General features: G+C 41.9%; 1 protein-coding gene across 1 annotated transcript in view; it reads right to left on the reverse strand.

The window, feature by feature from the left end:
• The window catches only part of rnf144aa (ring finger protein 144aa), a 40,430-nt gene extending 17,697 nt beyond the window's left edge, over positions 1–22,733 (reverse strand). The window contains exons 1-3 of the mRNA XM_074661460.1: positions 22,595–22,733; positions 22,067–22,316; positions 464–614 (exon numbers count right to left, since the gene is read on the reverse strand). Coding sequence (XP_074517561.1) covers positions 464–598 — 135 coding nt within the window. The 5' untranslated portion in view covers positions 599–614; positions 22,067–22,316; positions 22,595–22,733. The remainder of the gene's footprint in view (positions 1–463; positions 615–22,066; positions 22,317–22,594) is intronic.
• Positions 22,734–23,386: the final 653 nt, after the last annotated feature.

The following is a 23,386-nucleotide window of genomic DNA, read 5'->3' on the forward strand; positions in this document are numbered from 1 at the left end:
TGTCAACTTGCCGACTTTGTCACTTTATTTCTAAAAAGCGACTAGTGACAAATTTGGTGACATATCCACATCAGGGAAAAAGCAAGAAATATATTATATTGTAATTCATTCCCATGCATGCTGCTCACAGTAATCACAATCCACGGCTCTTCTGCCAACAGCACGGGCTCTCTCCCGGTTGTGTGTAGAAGGTAAACCCCCAAGTTGCAAAAAAATTGCGAAAACTGGGAAACTCGCTGCCCGGCGACCTATCCTAATGCCTCACCTTAAACATCTCATGAGAGTTTCGCAACTTGGGGGTTACCTTCTAGACACAACCAGTAAGCTTTATGCAAATTATGCATGATGACGTTGACTTTTAGCTACTTTTGGAGCTACTGTTAGCTGCTTTCATTGGAAAAGAGCTGGCAACGCCGATCATTCTGCAGGAAATGTGTCGCTGCTTGTAGAGCGTCCTGCTCACCAGTGTACAGAAGACACATTGGCACTGTGTGATGGTGGTCATCTGCTCCAGAGGGAACTCTCCAAGGCACAGCTTACACGAAACCAGGGGATCCACGGCCAGCTCCCAGGTGGGACGGTACCGTGCCGTGGTCATCTTCACCGCCACAGAGCTGAAAGAGGGTGGAGGGAGGGGGGGGGACAGAGAGCTACGGTTAATGAAGCCAAATGCATCCTGATATTAAGTGAACAAAGTGGAATGGGTAATGCTCATAATCCTGCTGATGGGAAAGAAAATCCTTCGAATATATGTGGCTCAGATTTGTCTGTGTCCGTCTGCATATTAAATCCAGAGTCCAAGCTGTGCTTTATTTGTTGTGACACAATCAGCATGACGGTATGAGCACAGACTGAAAATACATTGTGAGTTGTGTCCAGCGACGGTGCACACACCCACACACACACACACACACACACAAACAAATACAAACACCAGCTCTTGGCCTACATGGCTCTCGTCAGCCGTTCATTTTTATTCCAGGCCTTGTGCTTTCTGGCAAATAAAAAAAAACACACAGTTCAAAAGCTCCTGAAACTCCTGCAGCTATCAGCTATCTCAGCTCCGTGTGAAATGTTCACTTGGGATGAAATAACACTTTTTTTTTCTTCTTCACTTGCGCGTCATCGCGTCTCTTTTGTGCGAGTCAGAAAGGGTTATTTTAGGCCGTCTCGTCTCACTCTCTCCTTCCCTCTGCAGCCGAGAGAAAGAGCACCCACTCGGCTGTTTACAGGAAGTGGTACCGCGCACACGGCGACGTCAACACCGTCAAGCTCTCCCCGTGCTGCTTAGCAACCGGCTGAGGGAGGATTTCGGAGGTGGAGGGGGCAACGGATAGGAGGGAGAGAAGCGTGGCAGAGGAGAAGAGACGTGGAGAGATCGAGGTTTGCTTTCACTGGCCGTGGTACAGTCTGTCTCAAATGTGCAGCTTGATCACAGACATACAAGAAGAGGACGGCGAGTGGGAGGGTTTAAGAGTTCACATGACTCTTGTGTGCTGTATACATGTGCCACCAAGAGAGGGGAGAGAGAAAGAGAGACAGTATGTTCTGGTTTAACAGATATGTTATCACATCACACCGCCCTTCTCAACACCACCTTTCATCTTTTAAGGAGGAGGAAAAAATGCATCACCTTCACTGCAGTGCCAAGTAAAGTCAATCCACAGATGATACATGATGCCAGAGCAATAAAATCCAAACTGAGATGGAGACCAATCTGTTGTGATAATGAGGCAAATCCAGGGAGTCATGTGATGCAAGGTGGTGTGTCAAGAAGAACACGTCTCCATCTCATTTATTTCATATCGTTATTCCTTTGTCCCCACGTAACACAGAAACATACTGGGTCTGTCTTCTCACTTCTCTTACTGCTGCTCAAGGAGAGAGGAAAGGGGGAAGATTCCCAATGGAGACTTCAGTGAGGATAATAATAATAATAATAATAATAATAATATTAGATTTATATAGCGCTTTATAATATTCTCAAAGACGCTTTAACATAGTCGGGGGGGAAAACGGTGTGAGACAGACAGACAGGAGACGAACGACAAGAAGGATACATGAGTACATCAACATGTGGAAGTCTATTATTAGACAGACACTCATTGGAAATCTGTGAGTGACTGGATACTGCAGCTGATGAGGTGAGGTAAATCACTACACTTCTCTGTTGTAAACAAGACCACCCAAACCGAGACCAAGTAATGACCAAGACCAGAGTGGATTGAGACCGAGACATGACCAAGACTTTGAGGGGTTGAGACTTGGGCTGTGTATTGGCAAGAATCTGGCGATACGATACGATACGCATCATGATACAGGGGTAACGATTCAATATATTGCGGGATATATTGCTATTTTTTAAATAGAATTTTAGGAAAACTGTCATAGTCTAAAGAACACACTGCCATGTGTATAAAATCGGAGTAAAAAAAAGTTTACTTTTTATGCAATCAGAACAGTGGGATCTGCATTTATCACAGTCCCTGTAACATCCAACATCACAGCACTACTTTGAGAGGTCACATACACTGAGAGGGCACATCTCGTTAATCTTTGCATGTAAACTATTAATTAAAAATCAATACACTGTTTTTGAGAATCTATACAGTATCACTAAACATAATAGTGCAATATTCAATATTTTCTTACACCCCTAGTTGAGACCAAGTCAAGACTAAGACCAGATAAGTTTGAGTCCCACACTGTATGACACACTTAAGACAAAATGTGGAACATGTATATCATAGGCACGTTTCTCAAATTGATCTGAAAGATCCACATTCCCATAGAAAATGCCCACAGAAAACAAATAAATTCCTCTCCATTCACCTCTTTTATTACCATATATACTGTTTATGTGTGTATGTGTAAGTGTATCATCAGAAATGTAAAGCTGAGACTCTTGTGGATCCAACGAGTCCAATTGTATTCATGTGTGATGATGTTAGTCCCCATAGTAGCTAGGGCTGTACAATTAATGGAATATTAATCACAATCACGATTTTGGCTTCCCACAATTAAATGAAGATGATCGACTGCGATATTGACGTTTAAAATGCTCCGCTCATAGAAAACTCAGCAGCATATCAAATCAAGCGCTTCCTGAACTAACAGCCAGCCACCAGGGGGTGATCAAGATGTTTTGGCTTCAGCTTTTGGGGAGCTGTCATGCCTGCTGTGCCTGCAACCTGCAACAGCAGCCAGTGAAAAACTTTTTGGTGTAGTCCAGAGAAGAAGACTAATAACAGAGAGCATACGGGCAAAACGAAAATGCACTGAAATTGGCAGGAATGTAGCACAACATGAATGTGAAAGCAGTGCTCTGTTTAGATGTGAAAGTGCAATAAAAATATTTTGTCCTTAAAATCAACGAATAATTGTGGTAAATAATCGTGATCTCAATTATATACGTGTGTATATATGTGTGTATTTATACTATGAAAAATCGCAAATATGACACCTTGCTTATAGTATCGCAATATATCGCAATATATTGAATCGTTACACCTGTATCATGATACTTATCGCATCGCCAGATTCTTGCCAATACAAAGTCCTAATCAACACCTCTGTGGTAGAGTCTCACTGTACAGCTGCTGACTTGAATGACAGCAGTTCCACGAGGACTGAAATGAGTCTGCTTCTTTATCTCTCTCCATGTCTAAGCTGCTGAACTCCATTAGCCCTGTGGCAGAAAAAAAAATTACGGTAAAAAGTAATTCGCACTGTACTGTGTGCAGGACTTTCTAATGGACTTCCAGTGTGTGCTTTTACATTCAAATCTGTTTCTCTCCTCCCAGACTTTATATTGGCTGTGCTAATACTGACAGACTGGGTCGATGGGGACAAATGAAATAGTTTTGTGAGGATGGCCTGAGGAGAGGAGAAGGTGGGAGGGAGAGAGAGAGAGAGAGAGAGCGAATAAAGGAAAATGAGTTTTCTTGAGAAAAGGTGGTGCATTGCCATCCCGGTGCTGCATTATTAACTAGATAGTCCATTATCACTGCGAAACACACACACATATACGTTATACTCCCGAGCAATGGCACTGTGCATGCAGGCCTCTCATGCAGGCCTCTCATGCTCTCTCTGTGTGTGTGCTCGTTTCAAATATAGCCCTCCAGAATGCTATATGTCTGAAAAGGTCATGTCACAGAGCAATAAAAGCGAGAGTCAGAAGTCAAACATCCATCCTCGGCAGTGGTCACCATGCGTCAGTCATCAGTCTGAAGGGGCTCCACTCATAGCTTCCCTAGCTGCAGCAGCACTTATGCGATAATGACTCCATAACCAAGAGACAAACACGCACACACACAGGCGGGCATGCATTAACTATCCATTGCATAACCGGGGTGGAAATGGTCATAGAGGAGCAATTGAGGAGAACTTCTCCGGGGAGCTTGAAGTGAGAGATTTCTTGCTGCAGTATACATACCATCCATTAAAGCTTCTTTTTTTTTTTAAAGCTACGTCATATGTTGTATAGTCTCACATAGCTAGACCTATCTCCACAGCTAACTGGGAGGGCAGCCCTACTAAATTTTCTCACCCCAGTGATGTCAACTTCTGCTTAAAAGGGTCTTAACACAAGACCAGACAAAGACTTACACACATAAAATATATTGAATTTCTTATCTCATTACATTTCGGAAAGGACTGGCTTCCACATATCCTTGTTTTCATAGTAGGTCTGATTAAATGTATGGATAACATGCTGCTTCTAAGAGATATCCCACATTGCACTGAGCAGTACTAAAACATTACTTGTCGCCACATGCCTTTGATAGGTTAAGTGCAGATGCATAATACTGTCAGTTCAGTTCTTGATAATGTTCGTATAAGCCAGCCAAACAATTTGAAGATGTCAAGGCTCCGGTCAGTAAAATGTACAATTACAGTTTTACAAACAATTAACTGAAAAATGATCAACAGATTAAGATAGTTTAAAATTAGATTCAAATTTGAATGAGACTACTACCAGACTGATATTCAATACCGCACCCTTAGTATTTCTGCAGCCCTTCTCTGCATTCAAATAAATGCTGCTTTCTACCATACAAAGAAAACAATAGACTCCGACAGAGATATACGGCATGATGAAGCCTCACGCTGCACAGCGATGCAAGGCTTCATTCACGAGGAACTAAACTCAACTAAGTGCTCTCAGTGCACCAGTGTGTGTCCACTCTACCTCGTCACGTGCTCCTACAGAGAGAGAGAGAGAGAGAGAACACTGAAAAAATGTGAGAAAGAGGAAAAAAACAATCTTTCAGCTCTCCATTTTCACCTGGTCTGACAGCGGTTTACTGTTTGTGCAATTATATAATGTCACATCAAAGCATTGCATAAGACTCTATTTATATACCTCACCTATGGCTGATGTGAAAGAAGGCTGCTAACAACTGTTAGCTGATCTGGGAGTGGGAGCAGCCTGCATGTTTTCCTCACTCACTCATTCTCTTGTCGACACATAATACACATTCTTTCAACGCTTGCACAAAGCTGTCCTTCAGCCGATTTACAAGAATGTGCAGTCTGTCAACCAATTAGACAAGTCGGAGAGGATGGAAAGTGAAGGCCAGCTAGAGACGAAGGCTTACTATTCTACATAAAGTCTGGGGACTAGCCAATAGGGTAGGTGTTCAATTGTGTCATTATTTGCTGCAGCAGAATTAATGTAGTGAGAAGCACGATATGATACCAGCTGACTGGAACAAACTTTGTTCTGATCGGGCCTTATCAGCGAAACCGAATCTAAACTCGAGTTAGATTCTTGTCAACATTTCTGTCGGGCATACTGCTATAATCATTTGGTCTCGCTGGACTTGCGGCTGTAATTATATTCCACAAATACATAATGTATATTCACAAAGCATGAGATTTCATTCACCTCAAAATCCACATATACTGAATCACCTGAAATCACTGCACAATGAAGAGCAATTTGATCTGAGGGAGCTCCGTATCTGTAATAAGCACTTAGTGTGCCGTCTGCTCTTCCCTCCCGTGTTCCTTCCTGCCATTCACCGCCTCAACAGCCCAGCCCTGCTCTTCATGGCCAATTAGTAGAGCATTTAAGTTTCATGTATGTCATATCCTCTCCGTGTCCACTGCTCCAGAGAAAACGGAGAGAGACCGAGTAAAAAGAAAAAGAGAGAGAGAGAGAGAGGGGGACATCGGCAACGTGCCAATTTTGTCCATTTTCCAGACTCCCTCGGCTCGCCTTTACTGCCTGCTATTACTTCTAGTCACCTTGTTGTGAAAGCTCCTATGGGCAACGGAACAAACAGGCCGGACAGATCACAGAGAAAACACACACTGTGAAGCACATGCACACAAATGTGGTTCTTAAAATCATACTGTAGGTGGATAGAAGCATACTGTAGACTGAAGCAAATAATCACATGGGAGATGTCAACATCAGACTGTGGGCTTTAGAGTCTAAGGGGAGCATGCTGTATAGACAACATTAGCAGGGCTAATTAATTTGCTTTCATTCATCGGCTGCCATGTAATCAACAATTAATTGATCCCCAAAAGTATAACATTTCAGATTTCTCCTCTATGAAAGCTTTATTTAAAAAAATCACACTGGACTATTTTTTCAGCACAACAAATGACATCATACAGGTGCGATGCAAAAAGCCCCCGAAATAATCTTAAATAAGAGACTGAGATTGAAACTACTGATATTCTGTTTTTCCACTGTATATATTCTGCGGCATTCTGGGAAGATTTGCAGGACTGGCTGTCAACCAAAATCCAACTATACTTGCTCCTCTCACAAGAGAAAATATTGTGTTTGGTATTAACATGAAGGACATTAAGAGTGACTTGATATTGAACAATCTGATACTGCTGGCAAATTTTTTCATCGATGCATTTTTTTACCATTTTCAAAAGGGACCTTGTGGACAATCATGTCAGTGCTTTAAGACTAATGAAAGGACAACATGCAAAGTGTCTCCTCAGAGCTTATGAAGAACTGGACATATATGATGATGAGCCCTAGAGCTACTATGGAAGAGTGCAGTCTTATTATTTATTTATTTATTTATTTATGCATTTCTTTTTTGTTCCTTTAATTATTTTCTACCCCCTCTTTTATTTTTGTTATTATATTATTTTTTATAATTTAAGTTATCTTTCCTATCCAATTGCGCCTTTAATGTTAGAAGTATTGAGTTTAGATTACAATGCCTTAATCCCTCAGATATCGTGGTGTACAAATATGAAACACTGAAATACATGTTATCAAGAGCTCGTTATCCTTAGAACATTTTAAAAGGAAATTATCATCACACTTAATTAATGATGTCTAATTATTTTTTGATATGTTTAGATATATATTTTATTTTATTCTGTACTGCTTTTTTGTATGTATTTCATTGTTTTTATTGGATTGTTTTCCACTGTTTGGTTAGGTTTTTCTGCACATTTTGTGTACTTGTTGTTGTTGTTTAACTTTTGTTGTATTTTTTAAATTATGTTAGTTTAGATCTTTCTTCCTTTTTTGTTATTTGTTTGTATAAGCCTGTGGCTTCTTTACCTTTCCTGACACATTTCTTGTTTTTCTTCATTGACTGGATTTTGTGCAGTTTTATAAAATGTATGTGAAAATACATTTTTAAAAAAAATGAATTTTCTTCAATGAAAAAAAAAAAAAAAAAAAAACTTAAATAAATAAGTAAAAAAAAAAAGCTTGAGTTTTTTTTAACTATTTTTATAAAGTGTTGCCTTTGGTTGTTTAACTTTTAATTGGTTTCTATCACACTCGCATCTCTAGTTCGGTTATCCAGTACATATATCTTACTTTAGCAGAGGATCTTGCACCTAACAAACAGCTTCTTCAACAGGCGGATCTCACTCTATTTTCGTCTTGTTTTGGTAAAACACCTGCCACAACTAACCGTGCAGGTACATTTTCCATCAATGCCACCACTCACCTCTCTTCCTGACTGCTCTGCGTGACTTCGGCCAGGTAAACAACCGGGACTGGAGCCCCTAAGACGGCAGCTTTGGGTCCCAGAGGTTGTTACCGGTGTCCCGGCACTGCGCCTCCAGGATGACCAGCTCCATGTTGTCAAGACAACGCCCACATCATGTCACCGCCCTGGTTATACAGGTGACTCCAACTGTCATTGTTCACGTAGGTAACGTTACGAATGATATCCGTAGGCACCAGAGTGTTAGGGGCGGACGGGTAATCAGCTTTGACAGGGGGGGCATTTTTTTCACCCCATATAGCCTTTATTAAGTGTATCTTTAACATAATCATGTTTCATGAAAGTAATAAACTGACAGAAAGGTGTATACGTGCTGCCACTTATGCGCACAGGCGCGCGCGCACGCATACACATGCTGTTATGTCCACAAAAACAGATTATAAACTAACACCGTGTCCTAACTCGATGCAAGCGTCCGACTATCGCGCTGCATCGCGTAGCATCTGACGCTCTCTGTCCACTGAATACGTTAAATCTGCACTCCTGTTACATCATGTAAACAAACCAGGAACATATCAGCTGTGAGCTCCAGATCAGACTGGAGCTGGAGACATAACCACCCATCCATCCATCCATCCATCAATCCATCCATTATTACAGTTATAAATGAGTAAATATACAACTCTCAATATATTTACCTAGTTTATCTCCTTCTGAATTATAACATTGGTGCAATAGTCAAATAAAATCAATGTGAGACATGTCACTACAATACAGTGAGGACATATCACTGCTAACATTGCCTGATGGAAAAAATACCATTGATAAATCATGCCACCGTCTATTTCGAGCACATTTATTGTGGGCAGAATGTAGGCCATGAGTGTATATGGGCCATAGGTTGATGTAGATCATACAATACAATACAACGCCATGACCCAGCATGCACTAACCCACATTCATAACCCGAAGCACACGCATAGGGGACTTTATTTTTGGATGACTCAATCGCTGAATGTGAAAGGTGACATGCCTTCATGGAAGGGACAGCGATTTGGGGACAGTCTCCGTCTGTCCTTGACATGGAGGGGAAACGCTAAGAGGATAGCTTAGAGTGGTGATAGGCCTAGTTTTTCCATGCCCTGAGGACTTAGACAGAATCACCCAGATGTATTTTGGCATTGTGAGTGGTGCGGAGAAGCTATTTGTGTGTCTCGTGGTGTCAAGCAAGTCAAAGTCCATTTTGCAGTTTGGGGCCAGACAGACGCCGAGAGTGGTCATGGCTGGGTATGTAGGGCAAAAAACCCGTAGTCTCATGCCTACTTGGTCTCTTGCCACTTTTCTGCTGCAATGCAAGCTAGATATCCTCTCTCTGCAGAGTATACAGCTACTGCAAGAACTGTGATTGGTCTGTTTGAGCTGGTTTCTATTTACTTTACTTGCCAGTTCAGTTGGGTTTGTTGATAGTGAGGACTACAGGCTGGAGAACAGCTGAGTAATCAGTTTTTTTCTCAGTAATGCTAAATTTGTTTCTTCTGATCTAGCAAAACCTAGTTTCATCTTTCTCCTCACAACTTTCAATAAATGAATGAGAAATGTAGACATGATTGATGATGACCATGTCAGCATAACCACTATAATACTTAAGAAGTACACTGTGACCTCAAGGACCAGTTTATACTCTTATCAGCAAATATGGCAAATCTGCAGTAAATTCACAACAATGAAACAATGGCATAAAGCAGCAGGAGGTAGAATTAGAGCAAATGTGATTAAAAAAGTTATTTTTATAAAACAGTCACTATATCCTGACAGTAGTGCATGAGACAGGTCATCTCAGTGTCCTCCGGTGCTCCTAATGGTATCTGCAAGATTTCACAGACCGGAGGAAAACAACCAATCAGAGCCGAGCTGGAGCCTGCCGTTTATGAGCAGCTGTCAATCACTCACAAACTCAAATCAAATGGTCAAACTAGGCAGCGCTGATTGACAGTTGCCTCCGTTGAATGAACAGCCAATAGGAACGCTCTCAATATGAAATGACCTGTGATTGGCCAAAGCCTCCCGTCACGGGCTAGATTTTTTTAAAGCCTGAAAACAGAGCCATGAGGAGGTGTAGAAGTATGGTTTTCTCCCAGAACACTCGAATTACAATATGCTGAAAGGTTATTATGGAATATTTGCCCAATGATGCCAAAAACATTCTGCTTACTGCCGCTTTAATGGTAATTACAGTGTGTTTTCAACTGTGTCAACAGGTAGAGGAAACTCTGTGAGCTCACAAAGCTATAGCACATTTACCACAAAAACACTGTCTGTAAGCAGAGATAAGAGTCTCACAGCGTTAATGCCACACAGTTGTAGAAACCGCAGTTACCCTGAGACAAAAGACAGAAACAAAGCAGAACAAAAACAGACGAGTGAGTTGAGAAAAAAAAAGAAAAATAGGAAGGAAGGAAGATGGGGAAGGAAACGTCAGTGATAATGAAAAAGAGAGTGAAATGTGGCAAAAAAAAAGAAAAACAGACGGCAAGAAAATTGGAGGAAACGCAAGAAATCATGTGAAATTGAAATTGAAAGAGAACAATTTTCCACACCCCTAAGTGCACTCCTAACAAGCTGATGCTTTGGCAGTACTTAATGACTGACTGTAAATATTCATGAGATTCAGTAGCAATTTAAATGTTCTGAATTTATTCCTTTAAGTTACGAAAGAGTCTACATCGAAGAAAAATCCAATGCTTGCCTAACTGGATCCCTGGTTGGGCGACACTTTGGAATGTATTTTTCTCACTTGAATTACTTCATTTCCACTCCCTAGATCACGTCTCGGTACCTGGAGGAGACGGCGAATACCACACCGTGCTGTTCTGATTCATTAGAAAGATAGCAGACTTTAAAACATATTGGTGAGCAACATGCAGCAGAGCAAAACGTTCAGGCTAGTGGCTGAAGCGAGAGGCAAATCTTGCCCACAAAGTGTTATTGTTCAGGGCGTCATGGCCAGACTTTACTGAACATACAGTTCTCTATAGCACAAAGAACAACCAAGAACATAAAATACAAGATAAGACCGCTAGAAGAACGTCCTTATTGGGAAGAGTCATATATTGCCAACTCCACAAGTGCTTAAAACAAGGCTCTAAGCAGTGACAATAGGCTTGTTCTCCCCTCCAAAAAGCCATCTAGGCTCACAGTAGTGTCTCAGAAGCTAAGTGAAGATGACAGGCGTGCCACATTGAGCCTATTTCTATTGACAGATGCAGAGAGCCCGAGCAAAGGCTCGACTTTGCTGGCAATCTGTTGTCACTCATTGCTCTACAGCTTCACTCATTGTGTTTACATGCACACTATAACCAGATTACAGTGAATAATCTGATTAAGCTCTCAGGCCATTAATGTGGATGTTCTGACAATCTTGAAATGTTACCTGTGCTGTATTTATAGCAGTGAAATCTTTCACGCAACCCGATCCAGCCATTTTTTATAACGTCACGAAACCGCTCGGATCAGCTGGCTGTAAACGTGTTTGGACTCAACTGTTCTCTTATTTGTGTTATCATGGGAAGTTATTTTCAGTTTGACATTAAAATATCCTTCCATCCAGAATTCCTTTTGCACTTTCATCCAAAACTGAATCCAATAAAAATAAACTGGCAAAATGTACTGTTTCGAAACTCACTCAATTGGCTTGATTCAGATTATTTCAGTGTTTTTCTGCCAGATTTGTTTTTTTTATCATCTTTGAAATAAGCCTCATTATAATTCCTTGTGAATTTCCATCCAAAACAACATGCAAAAAAAAACCACCAACTAACCCACTTGTTTAGTAATTGAGGCTGAATAGATTTAAATGGACATTTATTTTCTCCAAAGAAATCTCAATCTCCATCAACATAGCAAACAAACACGAGGCCACACCCACCGAGGGCTGAGGCTTAAACCAACAAATAAGGGCTGTATTCACAGCCTGTCTGAGAGTGACATAACTGGTGGGACGCTTTAACACACTGCTGGCAGTGTTTCTGAAAGAAAAAAAAAAAGGCTGCTAGCCAAAAAACGTGTGGCAGCCCTTAGAAAACCTATAATTAGAGCCACTAAACAGGAAAAACAGGATATTTGCTGAATTTGAACCGATGTAAACTGTATTTAATTATTTATTTTATTTTCTATATGCATATAGCAACACTGCAATTGCCATTAGTGAATTCATGTATCATGTATGTATCAACATGAACTTGCATTTATATATAGCACCTCTCTAGTTTTCTGAACACTCAAAGCACTTTACACTACATGTCAGCATTCACCCATTCATACACATTCATACACTGATGGCAGAGGCTGCCATGTAAGGTGCCAACCTGCCCATCAGGATCTAATCTAAATACTCATTCACACCGATGTCACAGCCTTCAGGAGCAACGTGGGGTTTAGTATCTTGCTCAATGACACTTCGACATGTGGACTGGAGGAGCTGGGTTTCGAACCGTCGACCTTCCGATTGATGGCCACCTCTGAGCCACAGCCACTCCTTAAAAATCCAGTCATGCTTACTAAATTCCTACCTTGATTTGACATCACCTGATTGAAATGTTTAAAGGGGCAGTGTGTAGGATCTTTGCTGATTTGCAACCAACTCAAACTTGTCCCGTGTGCCAAGTGTGTAGGAGACTACGATGGCTGATGCGAAAACGCGAATGGCCCCATCTAGAGCCGGTGTTTGGTTTGTCCGTTCTGGGCTACTGTAGAAACATGGCGGCAGGTTCCGTGAAGAGGACCCGCTCCGTATGTAGATATAAATGGCTCATAAAAGGTAAAAAAAAAACACGATTCTTATTTTCAGGTGATTATACACTAAAGAAAAGATACTTATTAATATTATATTCTATTTATGCCAACAGATCCCCCTAAATGTTACACACTGTCCCTTTAAAACATGAATATTGCCTTTTGTAGAGGGCTGCTTCTACACACCATGCAGAGGTTGAACATTCAGTGCGTGATTGGCATATCTTCACTTTTTAATGTACAGACTGCTTCATCAGCTTTTTCATACACACAAATGGGGACAAATCCATTATGCCACATGCAATGCTAAGTGTTACACATATGGAGGCTAAAGGAAGTGAGCAGTTCATGGCAAGATCTGCCAACAGCTTACTGTAACAAGGCAAGAAGTAAAGAACAACATGTGGTATTTTACCTCACTTTAAAAAAGTCATTGCATAGTACTGATTGCGACACTTAAATGGTGTAATAGCACATCAACAGTTTTGTCCTTTCACTGAAATGGCTGATGAGAACACTACATAGCTAGTACCACCAAACTAACGGATGTGACTGCTGCTCGGTGAGGACTGCCGTCACTCTACTGGACAATAGAGTTTTCATGGTCGCAGGAGGAGAGGGCCACTCCAACAGAGAGGCACTCAGAGCCTAATCTGCAGGGTACGGTGGCACTCTTCACCAGCAGCGGACAAAACAATTCACAAGCAATTTCAGTAATCGCCGAGTTGGGGCAATGCAGACAAAATGAAAGCATACAAGAATTTCCACGTTCTGTGTGTGTGTCATCCCAGGCATCCTCTTCTGCTACCTTCCTTCAGTCTCCATGGACACTCCAACATATCATCTTCCACAGAGGGCTCTCTCACATCTTACATATCTCACCACAACAGCACAGTCTGCCTCTCACTTATTGTTCTGCCCTCCACGCCCTCATCCTTGCTGTTTGGCGAGCTACTGCCTTGTAAAGCGAACCCAGTCTCCGAGTCCCACTGCAGGAGAATGGGAGGGAGGAAGCCAAAAAACTACCTTAGGAAACGCGCTGGCATCCTGTTGTTAGGTTTGTTGCAGATACACAAAGGATGCAAAGCCACTAAAAGTGAGGAGAGGAAACACTCCAAAGGCAGATTTTTCTGTGTGACTTTACACATCAAAAGAGTGAAGAAAAGAGAAATTGCAACACCGTGGTGACGCATTTCAAGGCAGTGCTATGAGCAGTGCTTGCATTCATCTACAAAACCTTTTCACTGATGAAATTTCAGTGCATACACTTTGCTGTTTACTTGGCCTTATTTAAGACTTTAAAGTTTATATTCAGACTAGGGCTGTCAATCGATTAAAATATTTAATCGTGACATGGCAAACTCAAGCCCAACAGGCAACAACAGCTGTCAGTGTGTCAGTGGGCTGACTTGACTATGACTGGCCCCAAACTGCGAGGGATTATCATAAAGTGGGCATGTCTGTAAAGGGGAGACTCGTGGGTACCCATAAAACCCATTTTCATTCACATATCTTGAGGTCAAAGGTCAAGGGATTCCTTTGAAAATGGCCATGCCAGTTTTTCCTCGCCAAAATTTAGCGCAAGTTTGGAGCGTTATTTAGCTTTCTTACCGACACAAGCTAGTATGACACGGTTAGGTTTTTCTAGTTTCATATGATGCTGGTATATTCACTCTAGCTTTAAAACTGAGCCCGCTACAACTTAAAAATCGCAAGTTGCATTAATGCGTTAAAGAAATGAGTGGTGTTAAAACAAATTTGCGTTATTATCGTGTTCACTCAGGACAGCCTTAATTCAGACATGACATATTCTCTTCTTAAGGTAGACCTGCCACAAGTGAGGCAGTGAGTATCAGGGTTGGGACATAGTGAATTATACTACAGGGATATCAGACAGTAATAAGCATGGGAGGAAACTGTTATCAGAATCACTGATTAAACTATTATTTTCAGATAACCTGACCGAGCTGAGGTTTCATTATCCCTCCTAGGGTCATGACACTGCAGGTCAAACTCAAAGAGATAGCAGTGATAAAGACAAACTGATCAAATACGCTGTGGCTACTACAGTACATGTAACATCACAGAAGGACAAAACAACTAGTTAAAGGTACATTGTGTAGGATTTGGCAGCACCCCTGAGTAAACCTCCGCTCACTCCTCCCTTTCCAAAACTGTGGTAACGTTGTTGGCCTCGCTCAGAGGCCATTCTTGCCATAATAACACTACTTTAGGAGCAACGGAAGTCAGACCGCTAGAGCCAGTGTTTGGCTGTGCAATTGTAGACAAATGGCGGAGCAACATGTCACGGAGCCGCTCCCTATGTAGATATGAAGGGCTCATTCTAAGCTAATGATAATCACAAGAAAATGATGAATGTAATTCAGCACAATTTATTTTATTGCCTCACTGTTCACTTCAAGTTACTGCTAATGCAAACAGAACATTTCCTACTGCTGCTGCTTCACATTAAAAGCGTTCAACTGACCAAATATGTGACAACAATTGGTTCTCAAAAATGTGTCTACAAAACAAGACGGTGGTTGTTTTATGCAATTTTGTGGACAGTGAATCGTTTTTTAATTTTCCCAAGGTAATAATGGAACAAGAAGGAGCAGCCACATGAATCAGGTCGTGGTTGCAATTATTTTTAACTGTCTTCTTTATTAACACTCCAGAGTTTGTTTGGCTGCTGGCTAATCAGAAACATGATTGGCTCCTTTATTGTATTTCTGACAAAGTAGATGCTCCGGGAGTGTTCGCAGTCGTGTAAAAACCTCACTTGCTGTTACCATGGCAACCAATGGTGTTGCCAAATCAATCAGGACCAAAATCTCGAGGATTACAACTTTAAATCTTTTGTTTAGTTTGAGTGAACAAGTCTTAATGGAAGGCTAACAAGTGTCTCCAGTGTTTAGACCGTTACTGTGTTCCAAGTATTAGGCAGGGCCCTTCCAAAGGGAGACAAAGAACTAGCAGGAGGTTTTAGGAGCATATGCCTAAAGACTGCTAAGTCGTAATGTAATCAGATCTGGCCTGAACATTACATACTTATTGTGCCGTTCATCTGCTTTCTTCCCCCGTGGCGTTGGTGCCAGGTTGCACCAGCTTTTGGCTCGCCACTCCCAGATCCCGGCCTACCTCCTGACTCATCTACTTTTTCTTCAGTTAGTGATTTCCAAAATTTCAGAGAATGACTTTCAGCAGAGTACGAGCCTGAACGTGTTTATTCTGCTGTTTTTTGTGTGTAGGTGGGGAGCATCAGCGATAGAGAGACATAGTACGAGCAAAGGGTTGGCTTATTCCCAGTCAAGCTGGAGTGTGAGTTGTACCCCTTTAATGAACATGAAACATCATTTGTTTTTGGCCTACAGTCTATTGAGGCTGCCGTGGGTGGAAAAACTACTCTCTCCTCCAACACATTCCTTCCTGACTTTTTTCCAAATTAGTAACTTTAGAAAGAAGCCCATGCAGTGTGCTGTGAATGCGTGGGACGGACGCCAAAATTGGAACAGCAAAAAGCTTTTTCTAAATTTCTTCTCCTCCTGTAAAACTCCATTATAGCTGCACTGGAAATATCTCGACTATAATGATGCTGCATTATCTATTTTCAGGCCATTTTCTGCAGGAGTCAGTAAATCTGCCACCAAATAAAAATGGATCCAGAGTTGCAGTGACATCTGTTTCTAAAAAACATGACGGCTGTGGCCCTCATTAGGCAGTCAGTCAGTAAGTATGGATGGATGGTGCAAAAGTATCACGGATTGAGAGCAACTCGACAGTCAGTATGACGCATACTAGGAGTGTAAGAATATATGGATACACATGAGTATCGTGATATTATGTGTTGTGATACTGTATCGATTCTCAAAAACACTATTGATTTTTAATTAACGTCTTAAAAGTCCGGCCCGGCTGTTATTCTGTCTTTTTTCTGGTAACGTTATAGCATGATGAGTAAGGGTGGGGGGCTCATTCAAAGAGTAGCCTTGGAACCCCTGACCACCTTAATCCGCCACTGGTAGCGGAGTCAGTTTTAAAACTAGAAAACCTGAGGAATCCAGTGGTACTAACCATGTTTTCTACTAGCTTATTGCGAAGGAGGCTAAATAACGCTCAAAAGGTGCGCTAAATTTTGGCATGGATAAACTGGCATGACCATATTCACAGGGATCCCTTGACCTCTGACCTCAAGATATGTGAATGAAAATGGGTTCTATGGGTATTCCCAAGTCTCCCCTTTACAGACATGCCCACTTTATGAGAATCACATGCAGTTTGGGGCAAGTCAGTCAAGTCAGCGCACTGACACACTGCTGTTGTTACCTGTTGGGCTTGAGTTTGCCATGTCACGATTAAATATTTTAATCGATTGACAGCCCTAGTCTGAATATGAACTTTAAAGTCTTAAATAAGTTTTTTGCATGCATTACAAACGTGGTATTGTGTGTTATTTTCGCCTATTTTAAAATGATTTATTTCTGGTGTGTTCTTTATATAATGACAGTTTTCCTAAAATGATATATAAAAGAAAAATATCACAATATATCGCTCTATAATATCTCAGTATATCGCAATATATCAAATGTTTATCCCTGTATCATGATAGATATCTTATCGCCAGATTCTTGCCAATACACAGACAGAAGAAGATGAACACATAATTGTGAGCTCATAGCCAGATGAGGTTCACTTTTTTTTCTTGTCTTAAATGACTTGAGTGTCCGACTCACTCAACCGCCCAAGGCCTTGCTGCAATTTACACATTCCTGAAATGCTAATTCTTGGAAAAGTGTCAGACGAGTCAGCAGAATCTGTGGTGCACTTATTACACAACACTGTCTCACTTTACTAACCCTACCTGCTGTCTGAGAGGAACGGAGCCCGCGAGAGCAGTTCAAAATGCCAAGCAGCCGTCTGGAAGAAACACGGCACACCCGAGCGTCGCATAATGCTCTCAATAACAATCCCTATCTCATCCTAACTAGCTGGATGCAAGCCATAACACAGCGTTCTCTGAGCAATGAACATCATTTTCCAGGAGCTATTTAGAACTCCAAGTGATTGCATTGTGGACTTTCTGGTTCGTACACTACCTCCCTTACACCACCTACACACACACACCTGGAAACCAGCACCACCCACTCACAAAAACCCTGCTGAAATGGCATTTTAAGATGTTGCATAATCCTTGGCAACCCGACTGCACAAAGGCAGACAACAACCCCTGGAGTCAGATTACACCGAAATGACTCTTCTGGATGTGGAAATGTTACTAGAACAAAAAGGAATGATTCAACAAGTGTACACTGCAGTAATGTACTGTACATCAGCTTAATGCCAGTTACCTAACCGCGGAAGATTTACATTCCTGCCCTCACAGACCCTCCTCAAATCTGTGAAACCACTCTAATAAGACTTAAGCGACAAGAAACTGACACTAATATGAGTTTTAATTACTGGTTAAGCTTATCTAAACAAAATGTGTGTCACTTTTCTAGATCAACTCCGTCTCAAGGCTGACTTAATCTCCTTAACGTGAGGTGCTGCTGTGTGATCTACAGGCGGATGGCATCTTCAGGTCTGGAAAGCACTTCCTTGTTTATTCCCCAGACACACTTGTGTGATTGCAGCAGAATGCAAAATGACATCCTAAAAAATCGAGCACCAGAAAGCGTTCACAGTATAGAGTGCTCCAGGGGTGACGTATTTTTGTAAGCCAACCAGAAAGTTAGCATCGCCCTGGGTTCACTCGACAAAAAGCCAATGGGATTTTTCCATTGGCTTTTTGGATTATTGCAGAAAATAAGCTCTGTGGCAAACACACATTTAGGATACTTACACATTTTGTTCAGTAAGATAATCTTCACAAATGAACACCACTTTCATGGTTTTTGGAAGTGTAAATGAAATCGCCAGAAGTAAAAAGCTAACGTTAGGATATGAACTACATCACGGTCGCAAGTATACACAACGTGGCTGTAAAGGCGGACGAGTCGGCATGATGACGTTTAGTAGTCTCATTTAGCCGTATGTTAGAAACCATCATTTTAAAGACTCATAAAGGCTTTAAAATTCATGAGTGGGATATTTATTTATGTATTTTATATCGTAGAACAAAACGTTAAAATATGTTAAGCTTGTGTTAACCACAGATCTTATTTCAGGCATCTGACTCAAAACCCATTTAAAAAACCCATCGACTTCCAGACGAGGGAACCGGAAGTGCTAATGTGCTAACTTATTTCAGAGTTTTAGGACTCATGGTGCCTGCAAATGGGGTTATGTTTCCGTGTTCGCGAGAAAAGTCCATATGAACGCCCCCCTCTTGTGGTATTCATGACCTCGGAAGTGGAAAGTTTCTGAAAGCTCCGAGTTCACGACTTATGATGTGTTTGTTGACATTGTCAGAAATGGCGGAGGCCTTGGAAGTTCATTTTCAGCGCATAATAAGTATTGTAATTTTAGTTGTATATTGTAATTCTTCATAATTTTATAATATGTCTAAGGAAAATATTGATATTCCCACCTGCCTCATCGCTTTCCTCTGTCATTATGCCTTCGCATTTCCTGCATTATGTTACCCACTTGCTAGCTTGCTAAAATGTTAGCCTCTAGTGGCTTCTAGACGGCGACAGTAACGTCGCCGTTGCTTAGCAGCGGTGTTCTCACGACTTAACCACTTAAACGGCAAGCATATTGTGTACACGACTTACCATGTACTATGTACAATGTCCTTCAAATGAAACTTGGAAACACGAGTTCACAAGTTTCATTTGAAGGACCATCATTCCTGTAGCACTCTATAGGCAACAATGTTGCTCTTACTGTATTACTTTCCTCCATAAAACTACAAATCTGTCGGGTGCTTTGTTTTGCAGAACAACAGTTTAAAGACTGCATGAAAAAGGCCCGACCTAAAGCTGAGTCAATGTAAAACAAATCCAGTTACAGAATTTCCTGGAATCAGAAAATCTGTTAGGTTTACCAACGTGCCTTATCATCACCGGCACAATAACATAATCAGCAGAGATCCTTTTCAAAACGCAGCAGCAATATTGTTCAGTACGTGGCGATGCGAAGGTCAGGCAGCCCCGTGAAAGGCTTAGATAAACATTAAGTGTTTACCGAGAGAGGGCCTGTGCTTTGTGAGGCTAATACAGCACTACAAAGCAATCTCATCCCCTCCTCGTCTATATAAAGCCCTTCATATGCACACGCCTGTGTACGTATATGTTTCCATGTACGTTCATGTGTATTTTTGACCTGTACTCCCTCTGGGTTTGCTACGGCACGCTGAGCTCCGGGCATCATAACCTCATTCCTTCTCACTGTTAAGTAAACTCATCTCCACTTCCCTCTGGGAACGGGCTGCTGGTCACTCCGAGGAATGCGTTACTGTTTTGTACAAGACCAGCTTTTCTCTTGTTTTGAACAAATCTGCAGCAGCAGCAGCAAAGTAGTGGCTTGATGCATTTATTCCCCCGGTGGGACAAGAAGCGATTGCTGAGGAGAGGGGAAAAAGTGCATCACAACATCGCCGGCATGTCACTCAAATTCCACGTGGATCATACAACGATCCCTAAATGTGTGTGTGTTTCACTGTGTTAGCTCCCGTGATATGGCTCTAGAAGCATGACATTGGAGAGAGAATCAATAGCTCACAATGAGAGGGATCTTAAAAGGTTTATAACAGGATGTACCTCCTATGTTGTATACATTTCAAGCTGGCACAGGGACAAACACAGGAACTTGAACACACGATGCATATGATATTTAAAGCAGCAGTAGGTAGAATTGGGGCAAATATGATTTAAAAAAAAGTTATTTTTATAAAATGGTCACTATATCCTGACAGTAGTGCATGAGACAGGTAATCTGCAAAAAACATCATGTGCCTCTGTGTCCTCTGGTGCTCCTAATGGCATCTATACGATTTCACAGACCGGAGGAAAACAACCAATCAGAGCCGAGCTGGAGCCTGCCGTCTCTGAGCAGCTGTCAATCACTCGCAAACTCCAAACAAACGGTCAAACTAGGCAGCTCTGAACAAATATGAATCAATATTCTGTTACTGTAATGCCTATTTCTCACCTCAAATGTTTTCAGAAACCTCTTGTAGTGTACTGTTTAGCTGTAAACTGAGAAAGTTTGTGACTCGGCAGCCATGTTGAGATCAGTTGAGGAAATACCAAGCACCGCCTACCAGCCGGAGCACACTTTTATTCATTTTACAGCTAAACCTTACACTACTAGAACTACAAGATGTTTCCGAAAACATTTCAGGAGAGAAATAGGCATTACAGTAACAGAATATTAATTCATATTTGATCAGCGCTACCTAGTTTGATTGACAGCTGCCTCCATTGAATGAACAGCCAATAGGAACGCTCTCTCTCTCTCTCTGAAATGACCTGTGATTGGTCAAAGTCTCCCGTCACGGGGCTCGATTTTTTAAAACCTGAAAACAGAGTCATGAGGAGGTACAGAAGTCTAGTTTTCTCTCAGAACACTTGAATTACAATACACTGAAAGGTTATTATGGAATTTTTGCCCAATGATACCAAAAAAATTCTGCCTACTGCAGGTTTAATGGACATAATGCCTTTGCAGTAAGCTGACTACATTGCTTCCTTAGCTGAAAAAGGTATAAAACATGTACCTGAGAGGAGATATGAGAACACGGTGTACAGGTATAGGACAGACATTAAAAAATGATTTTCATGGCCTTGGCCAGACTGCAGGAAAGCTCTTGTTTGTCTAGTCTAGTAACCTGGTTTCATCGCTTTACCTCTAATCTGACAGCACCCCTTGAAGGAAGGGGACTGCTTATAATGGAATAAATAGCAGGATACACAGGAGTGACCTTTTCACAGCTCCAGTGGAGCATTTATTCAGTTCAGATGCAACACTCTGCTGCTGTTATATGGGGGAAACTAGTAAGATTTAACAACTCAAAGTCAGTATGGGCACACTGAAACCCTTACTGATGTCATCCTGAAGCAGCCACAGTGCTTTGTCATCTATTCCACTACAGCTGTTTGCTCTCCAAAATAGTCCCAACAAACAATCCTATAAGAATATTAATAATTCAATTGTTTTATTCTTATTTTATTCTAACGTTTTTTATCTTTTCTTTTGTTATTACACTGTTTACTTGCACCAACAAAACCAAAGCAAATTCCTAGTGTATACCTCTTACACCTGGCAATAAACACGATTCTGATTCTGATAATAATAGTGGGTTGGGCTGTAAAAAGGAATAAAAATGGAGAGAATAAAATGCTTTATTATTCTAATAGAGACACAAAAAAAGCCTTCCTTACCTGGCTTTGTGGGACAGCGCCGTCTTGATGGTGTCACCTCAGGAAAAAAGGTTGCAAAGATGATCTCCTGAATTGGGTTAACGAAGAGGCGGCCAACCAGTCAGTCAGGCGGAGGAAGAGGAGGAAGAGGAGGAGGAGGAGGATGTATGTGATGAAGGGGTGAAGCCCATGTTCATTACGTGTCCCTCCAACATTTGACCTGCTACTGTCTGTCTGTCGCCCCTCAGCACCCGGAGATCAGCAGGCCTCCCTGGGTGAAACACAAACAGCAACAACCAGATGAAGAGCTGCAGCAGCTGACTCTCTCTCTGCTGGGTTTGTTTGGACACCGGAACAGCGTGTCTATAATCTCGATTACTGAAGAAGGAGTGCGCAACGTCCACAGCTCGTCACGGCTACAACGAATATGTGGCGCAAAGAAAAAAGCAGGATCTTGTTGCAGAGAGAGAGAGAGAGAGAGAGAGAGAGAGAGAGAGAGAGAGAGAGAGAGAGAGAGAGAGATCCGTGGGCGGTGTGTGTGTTGTTTACCTCTCCGACGTCCTGCTCGGGAGGAAATCAGCTGCTCTGCACTGGAGAGACGCCATTTGTTGGCGAGAGGAGGCTTCTCTCCGTCTGCTGCTGCTGCCGCTTACAGGAGAGAGAGAGCAGAGACACCACAACAAGCTTTACGCACACGACAGTGACCTCTGCTGTCCAAATACTGCTGTCACCCTTTGCTAAGAGTCTCACTTCCCTCTAGTGGTATACAGCCATGCAGACACTGGTTGCAGATACTTTCCAGGTTTTGAGACCCTGGATAACTAATATACCAGCCAACATGTGTATGTGGGGCCCATGTGGGTAGTAAATGGGATGCAAAATGCGCCCTATATGGGATTGTCCATGGGTTCCATAGTGGCCCCATGCCAATTGCCCTTGTGGGTTTCATGCAGGAGTACACTGGGTGTTATATGGGCCCAATCTGGGCAACATACACCAAAACCCATCTCGGCCCCAGGTTTAAGTTCTATGTGGGTACTACATGGGGACTCCATGGGCTGAAATATGGGTTGTATGTGGGTTTTTCCACAGTTTCCATGTTGGCCCCATGCACTAATTTCCCAGTAGTGACCCAACTAGGACCCACACGGGTAGCCCACATGGGGAGCCCATGTGGGACCAATTTAGTTGATCCAAGTGGGCGCCATTTGTGTTGCCCATTCTGAGCCCATGCACTAATTTCCCATTACTGACCCACCCAGAACCCACTTGGGTGGACCTACTTAGTTGATCCAAGTGGGCCCCAGATAAGATGCACATTTTGGGCCCATACCCACTTGG

Source organism: Sebastes fasciatus, chromosome 15, assembly GCF_043250625.1.
Source record: "Sebastes fasciatus isolate fSebFas1 chromosome 15, fSebFas1.pri, whole genome shotgun sequence".
In the NCBI taxonomy this organism is placed as follows: domain Eukaryota; kingdom Metazoa; phylum Chordata; class Actinopteri; order Perciformes; family Sebastidae; genus Sebastes; species Sebastes fasciatus.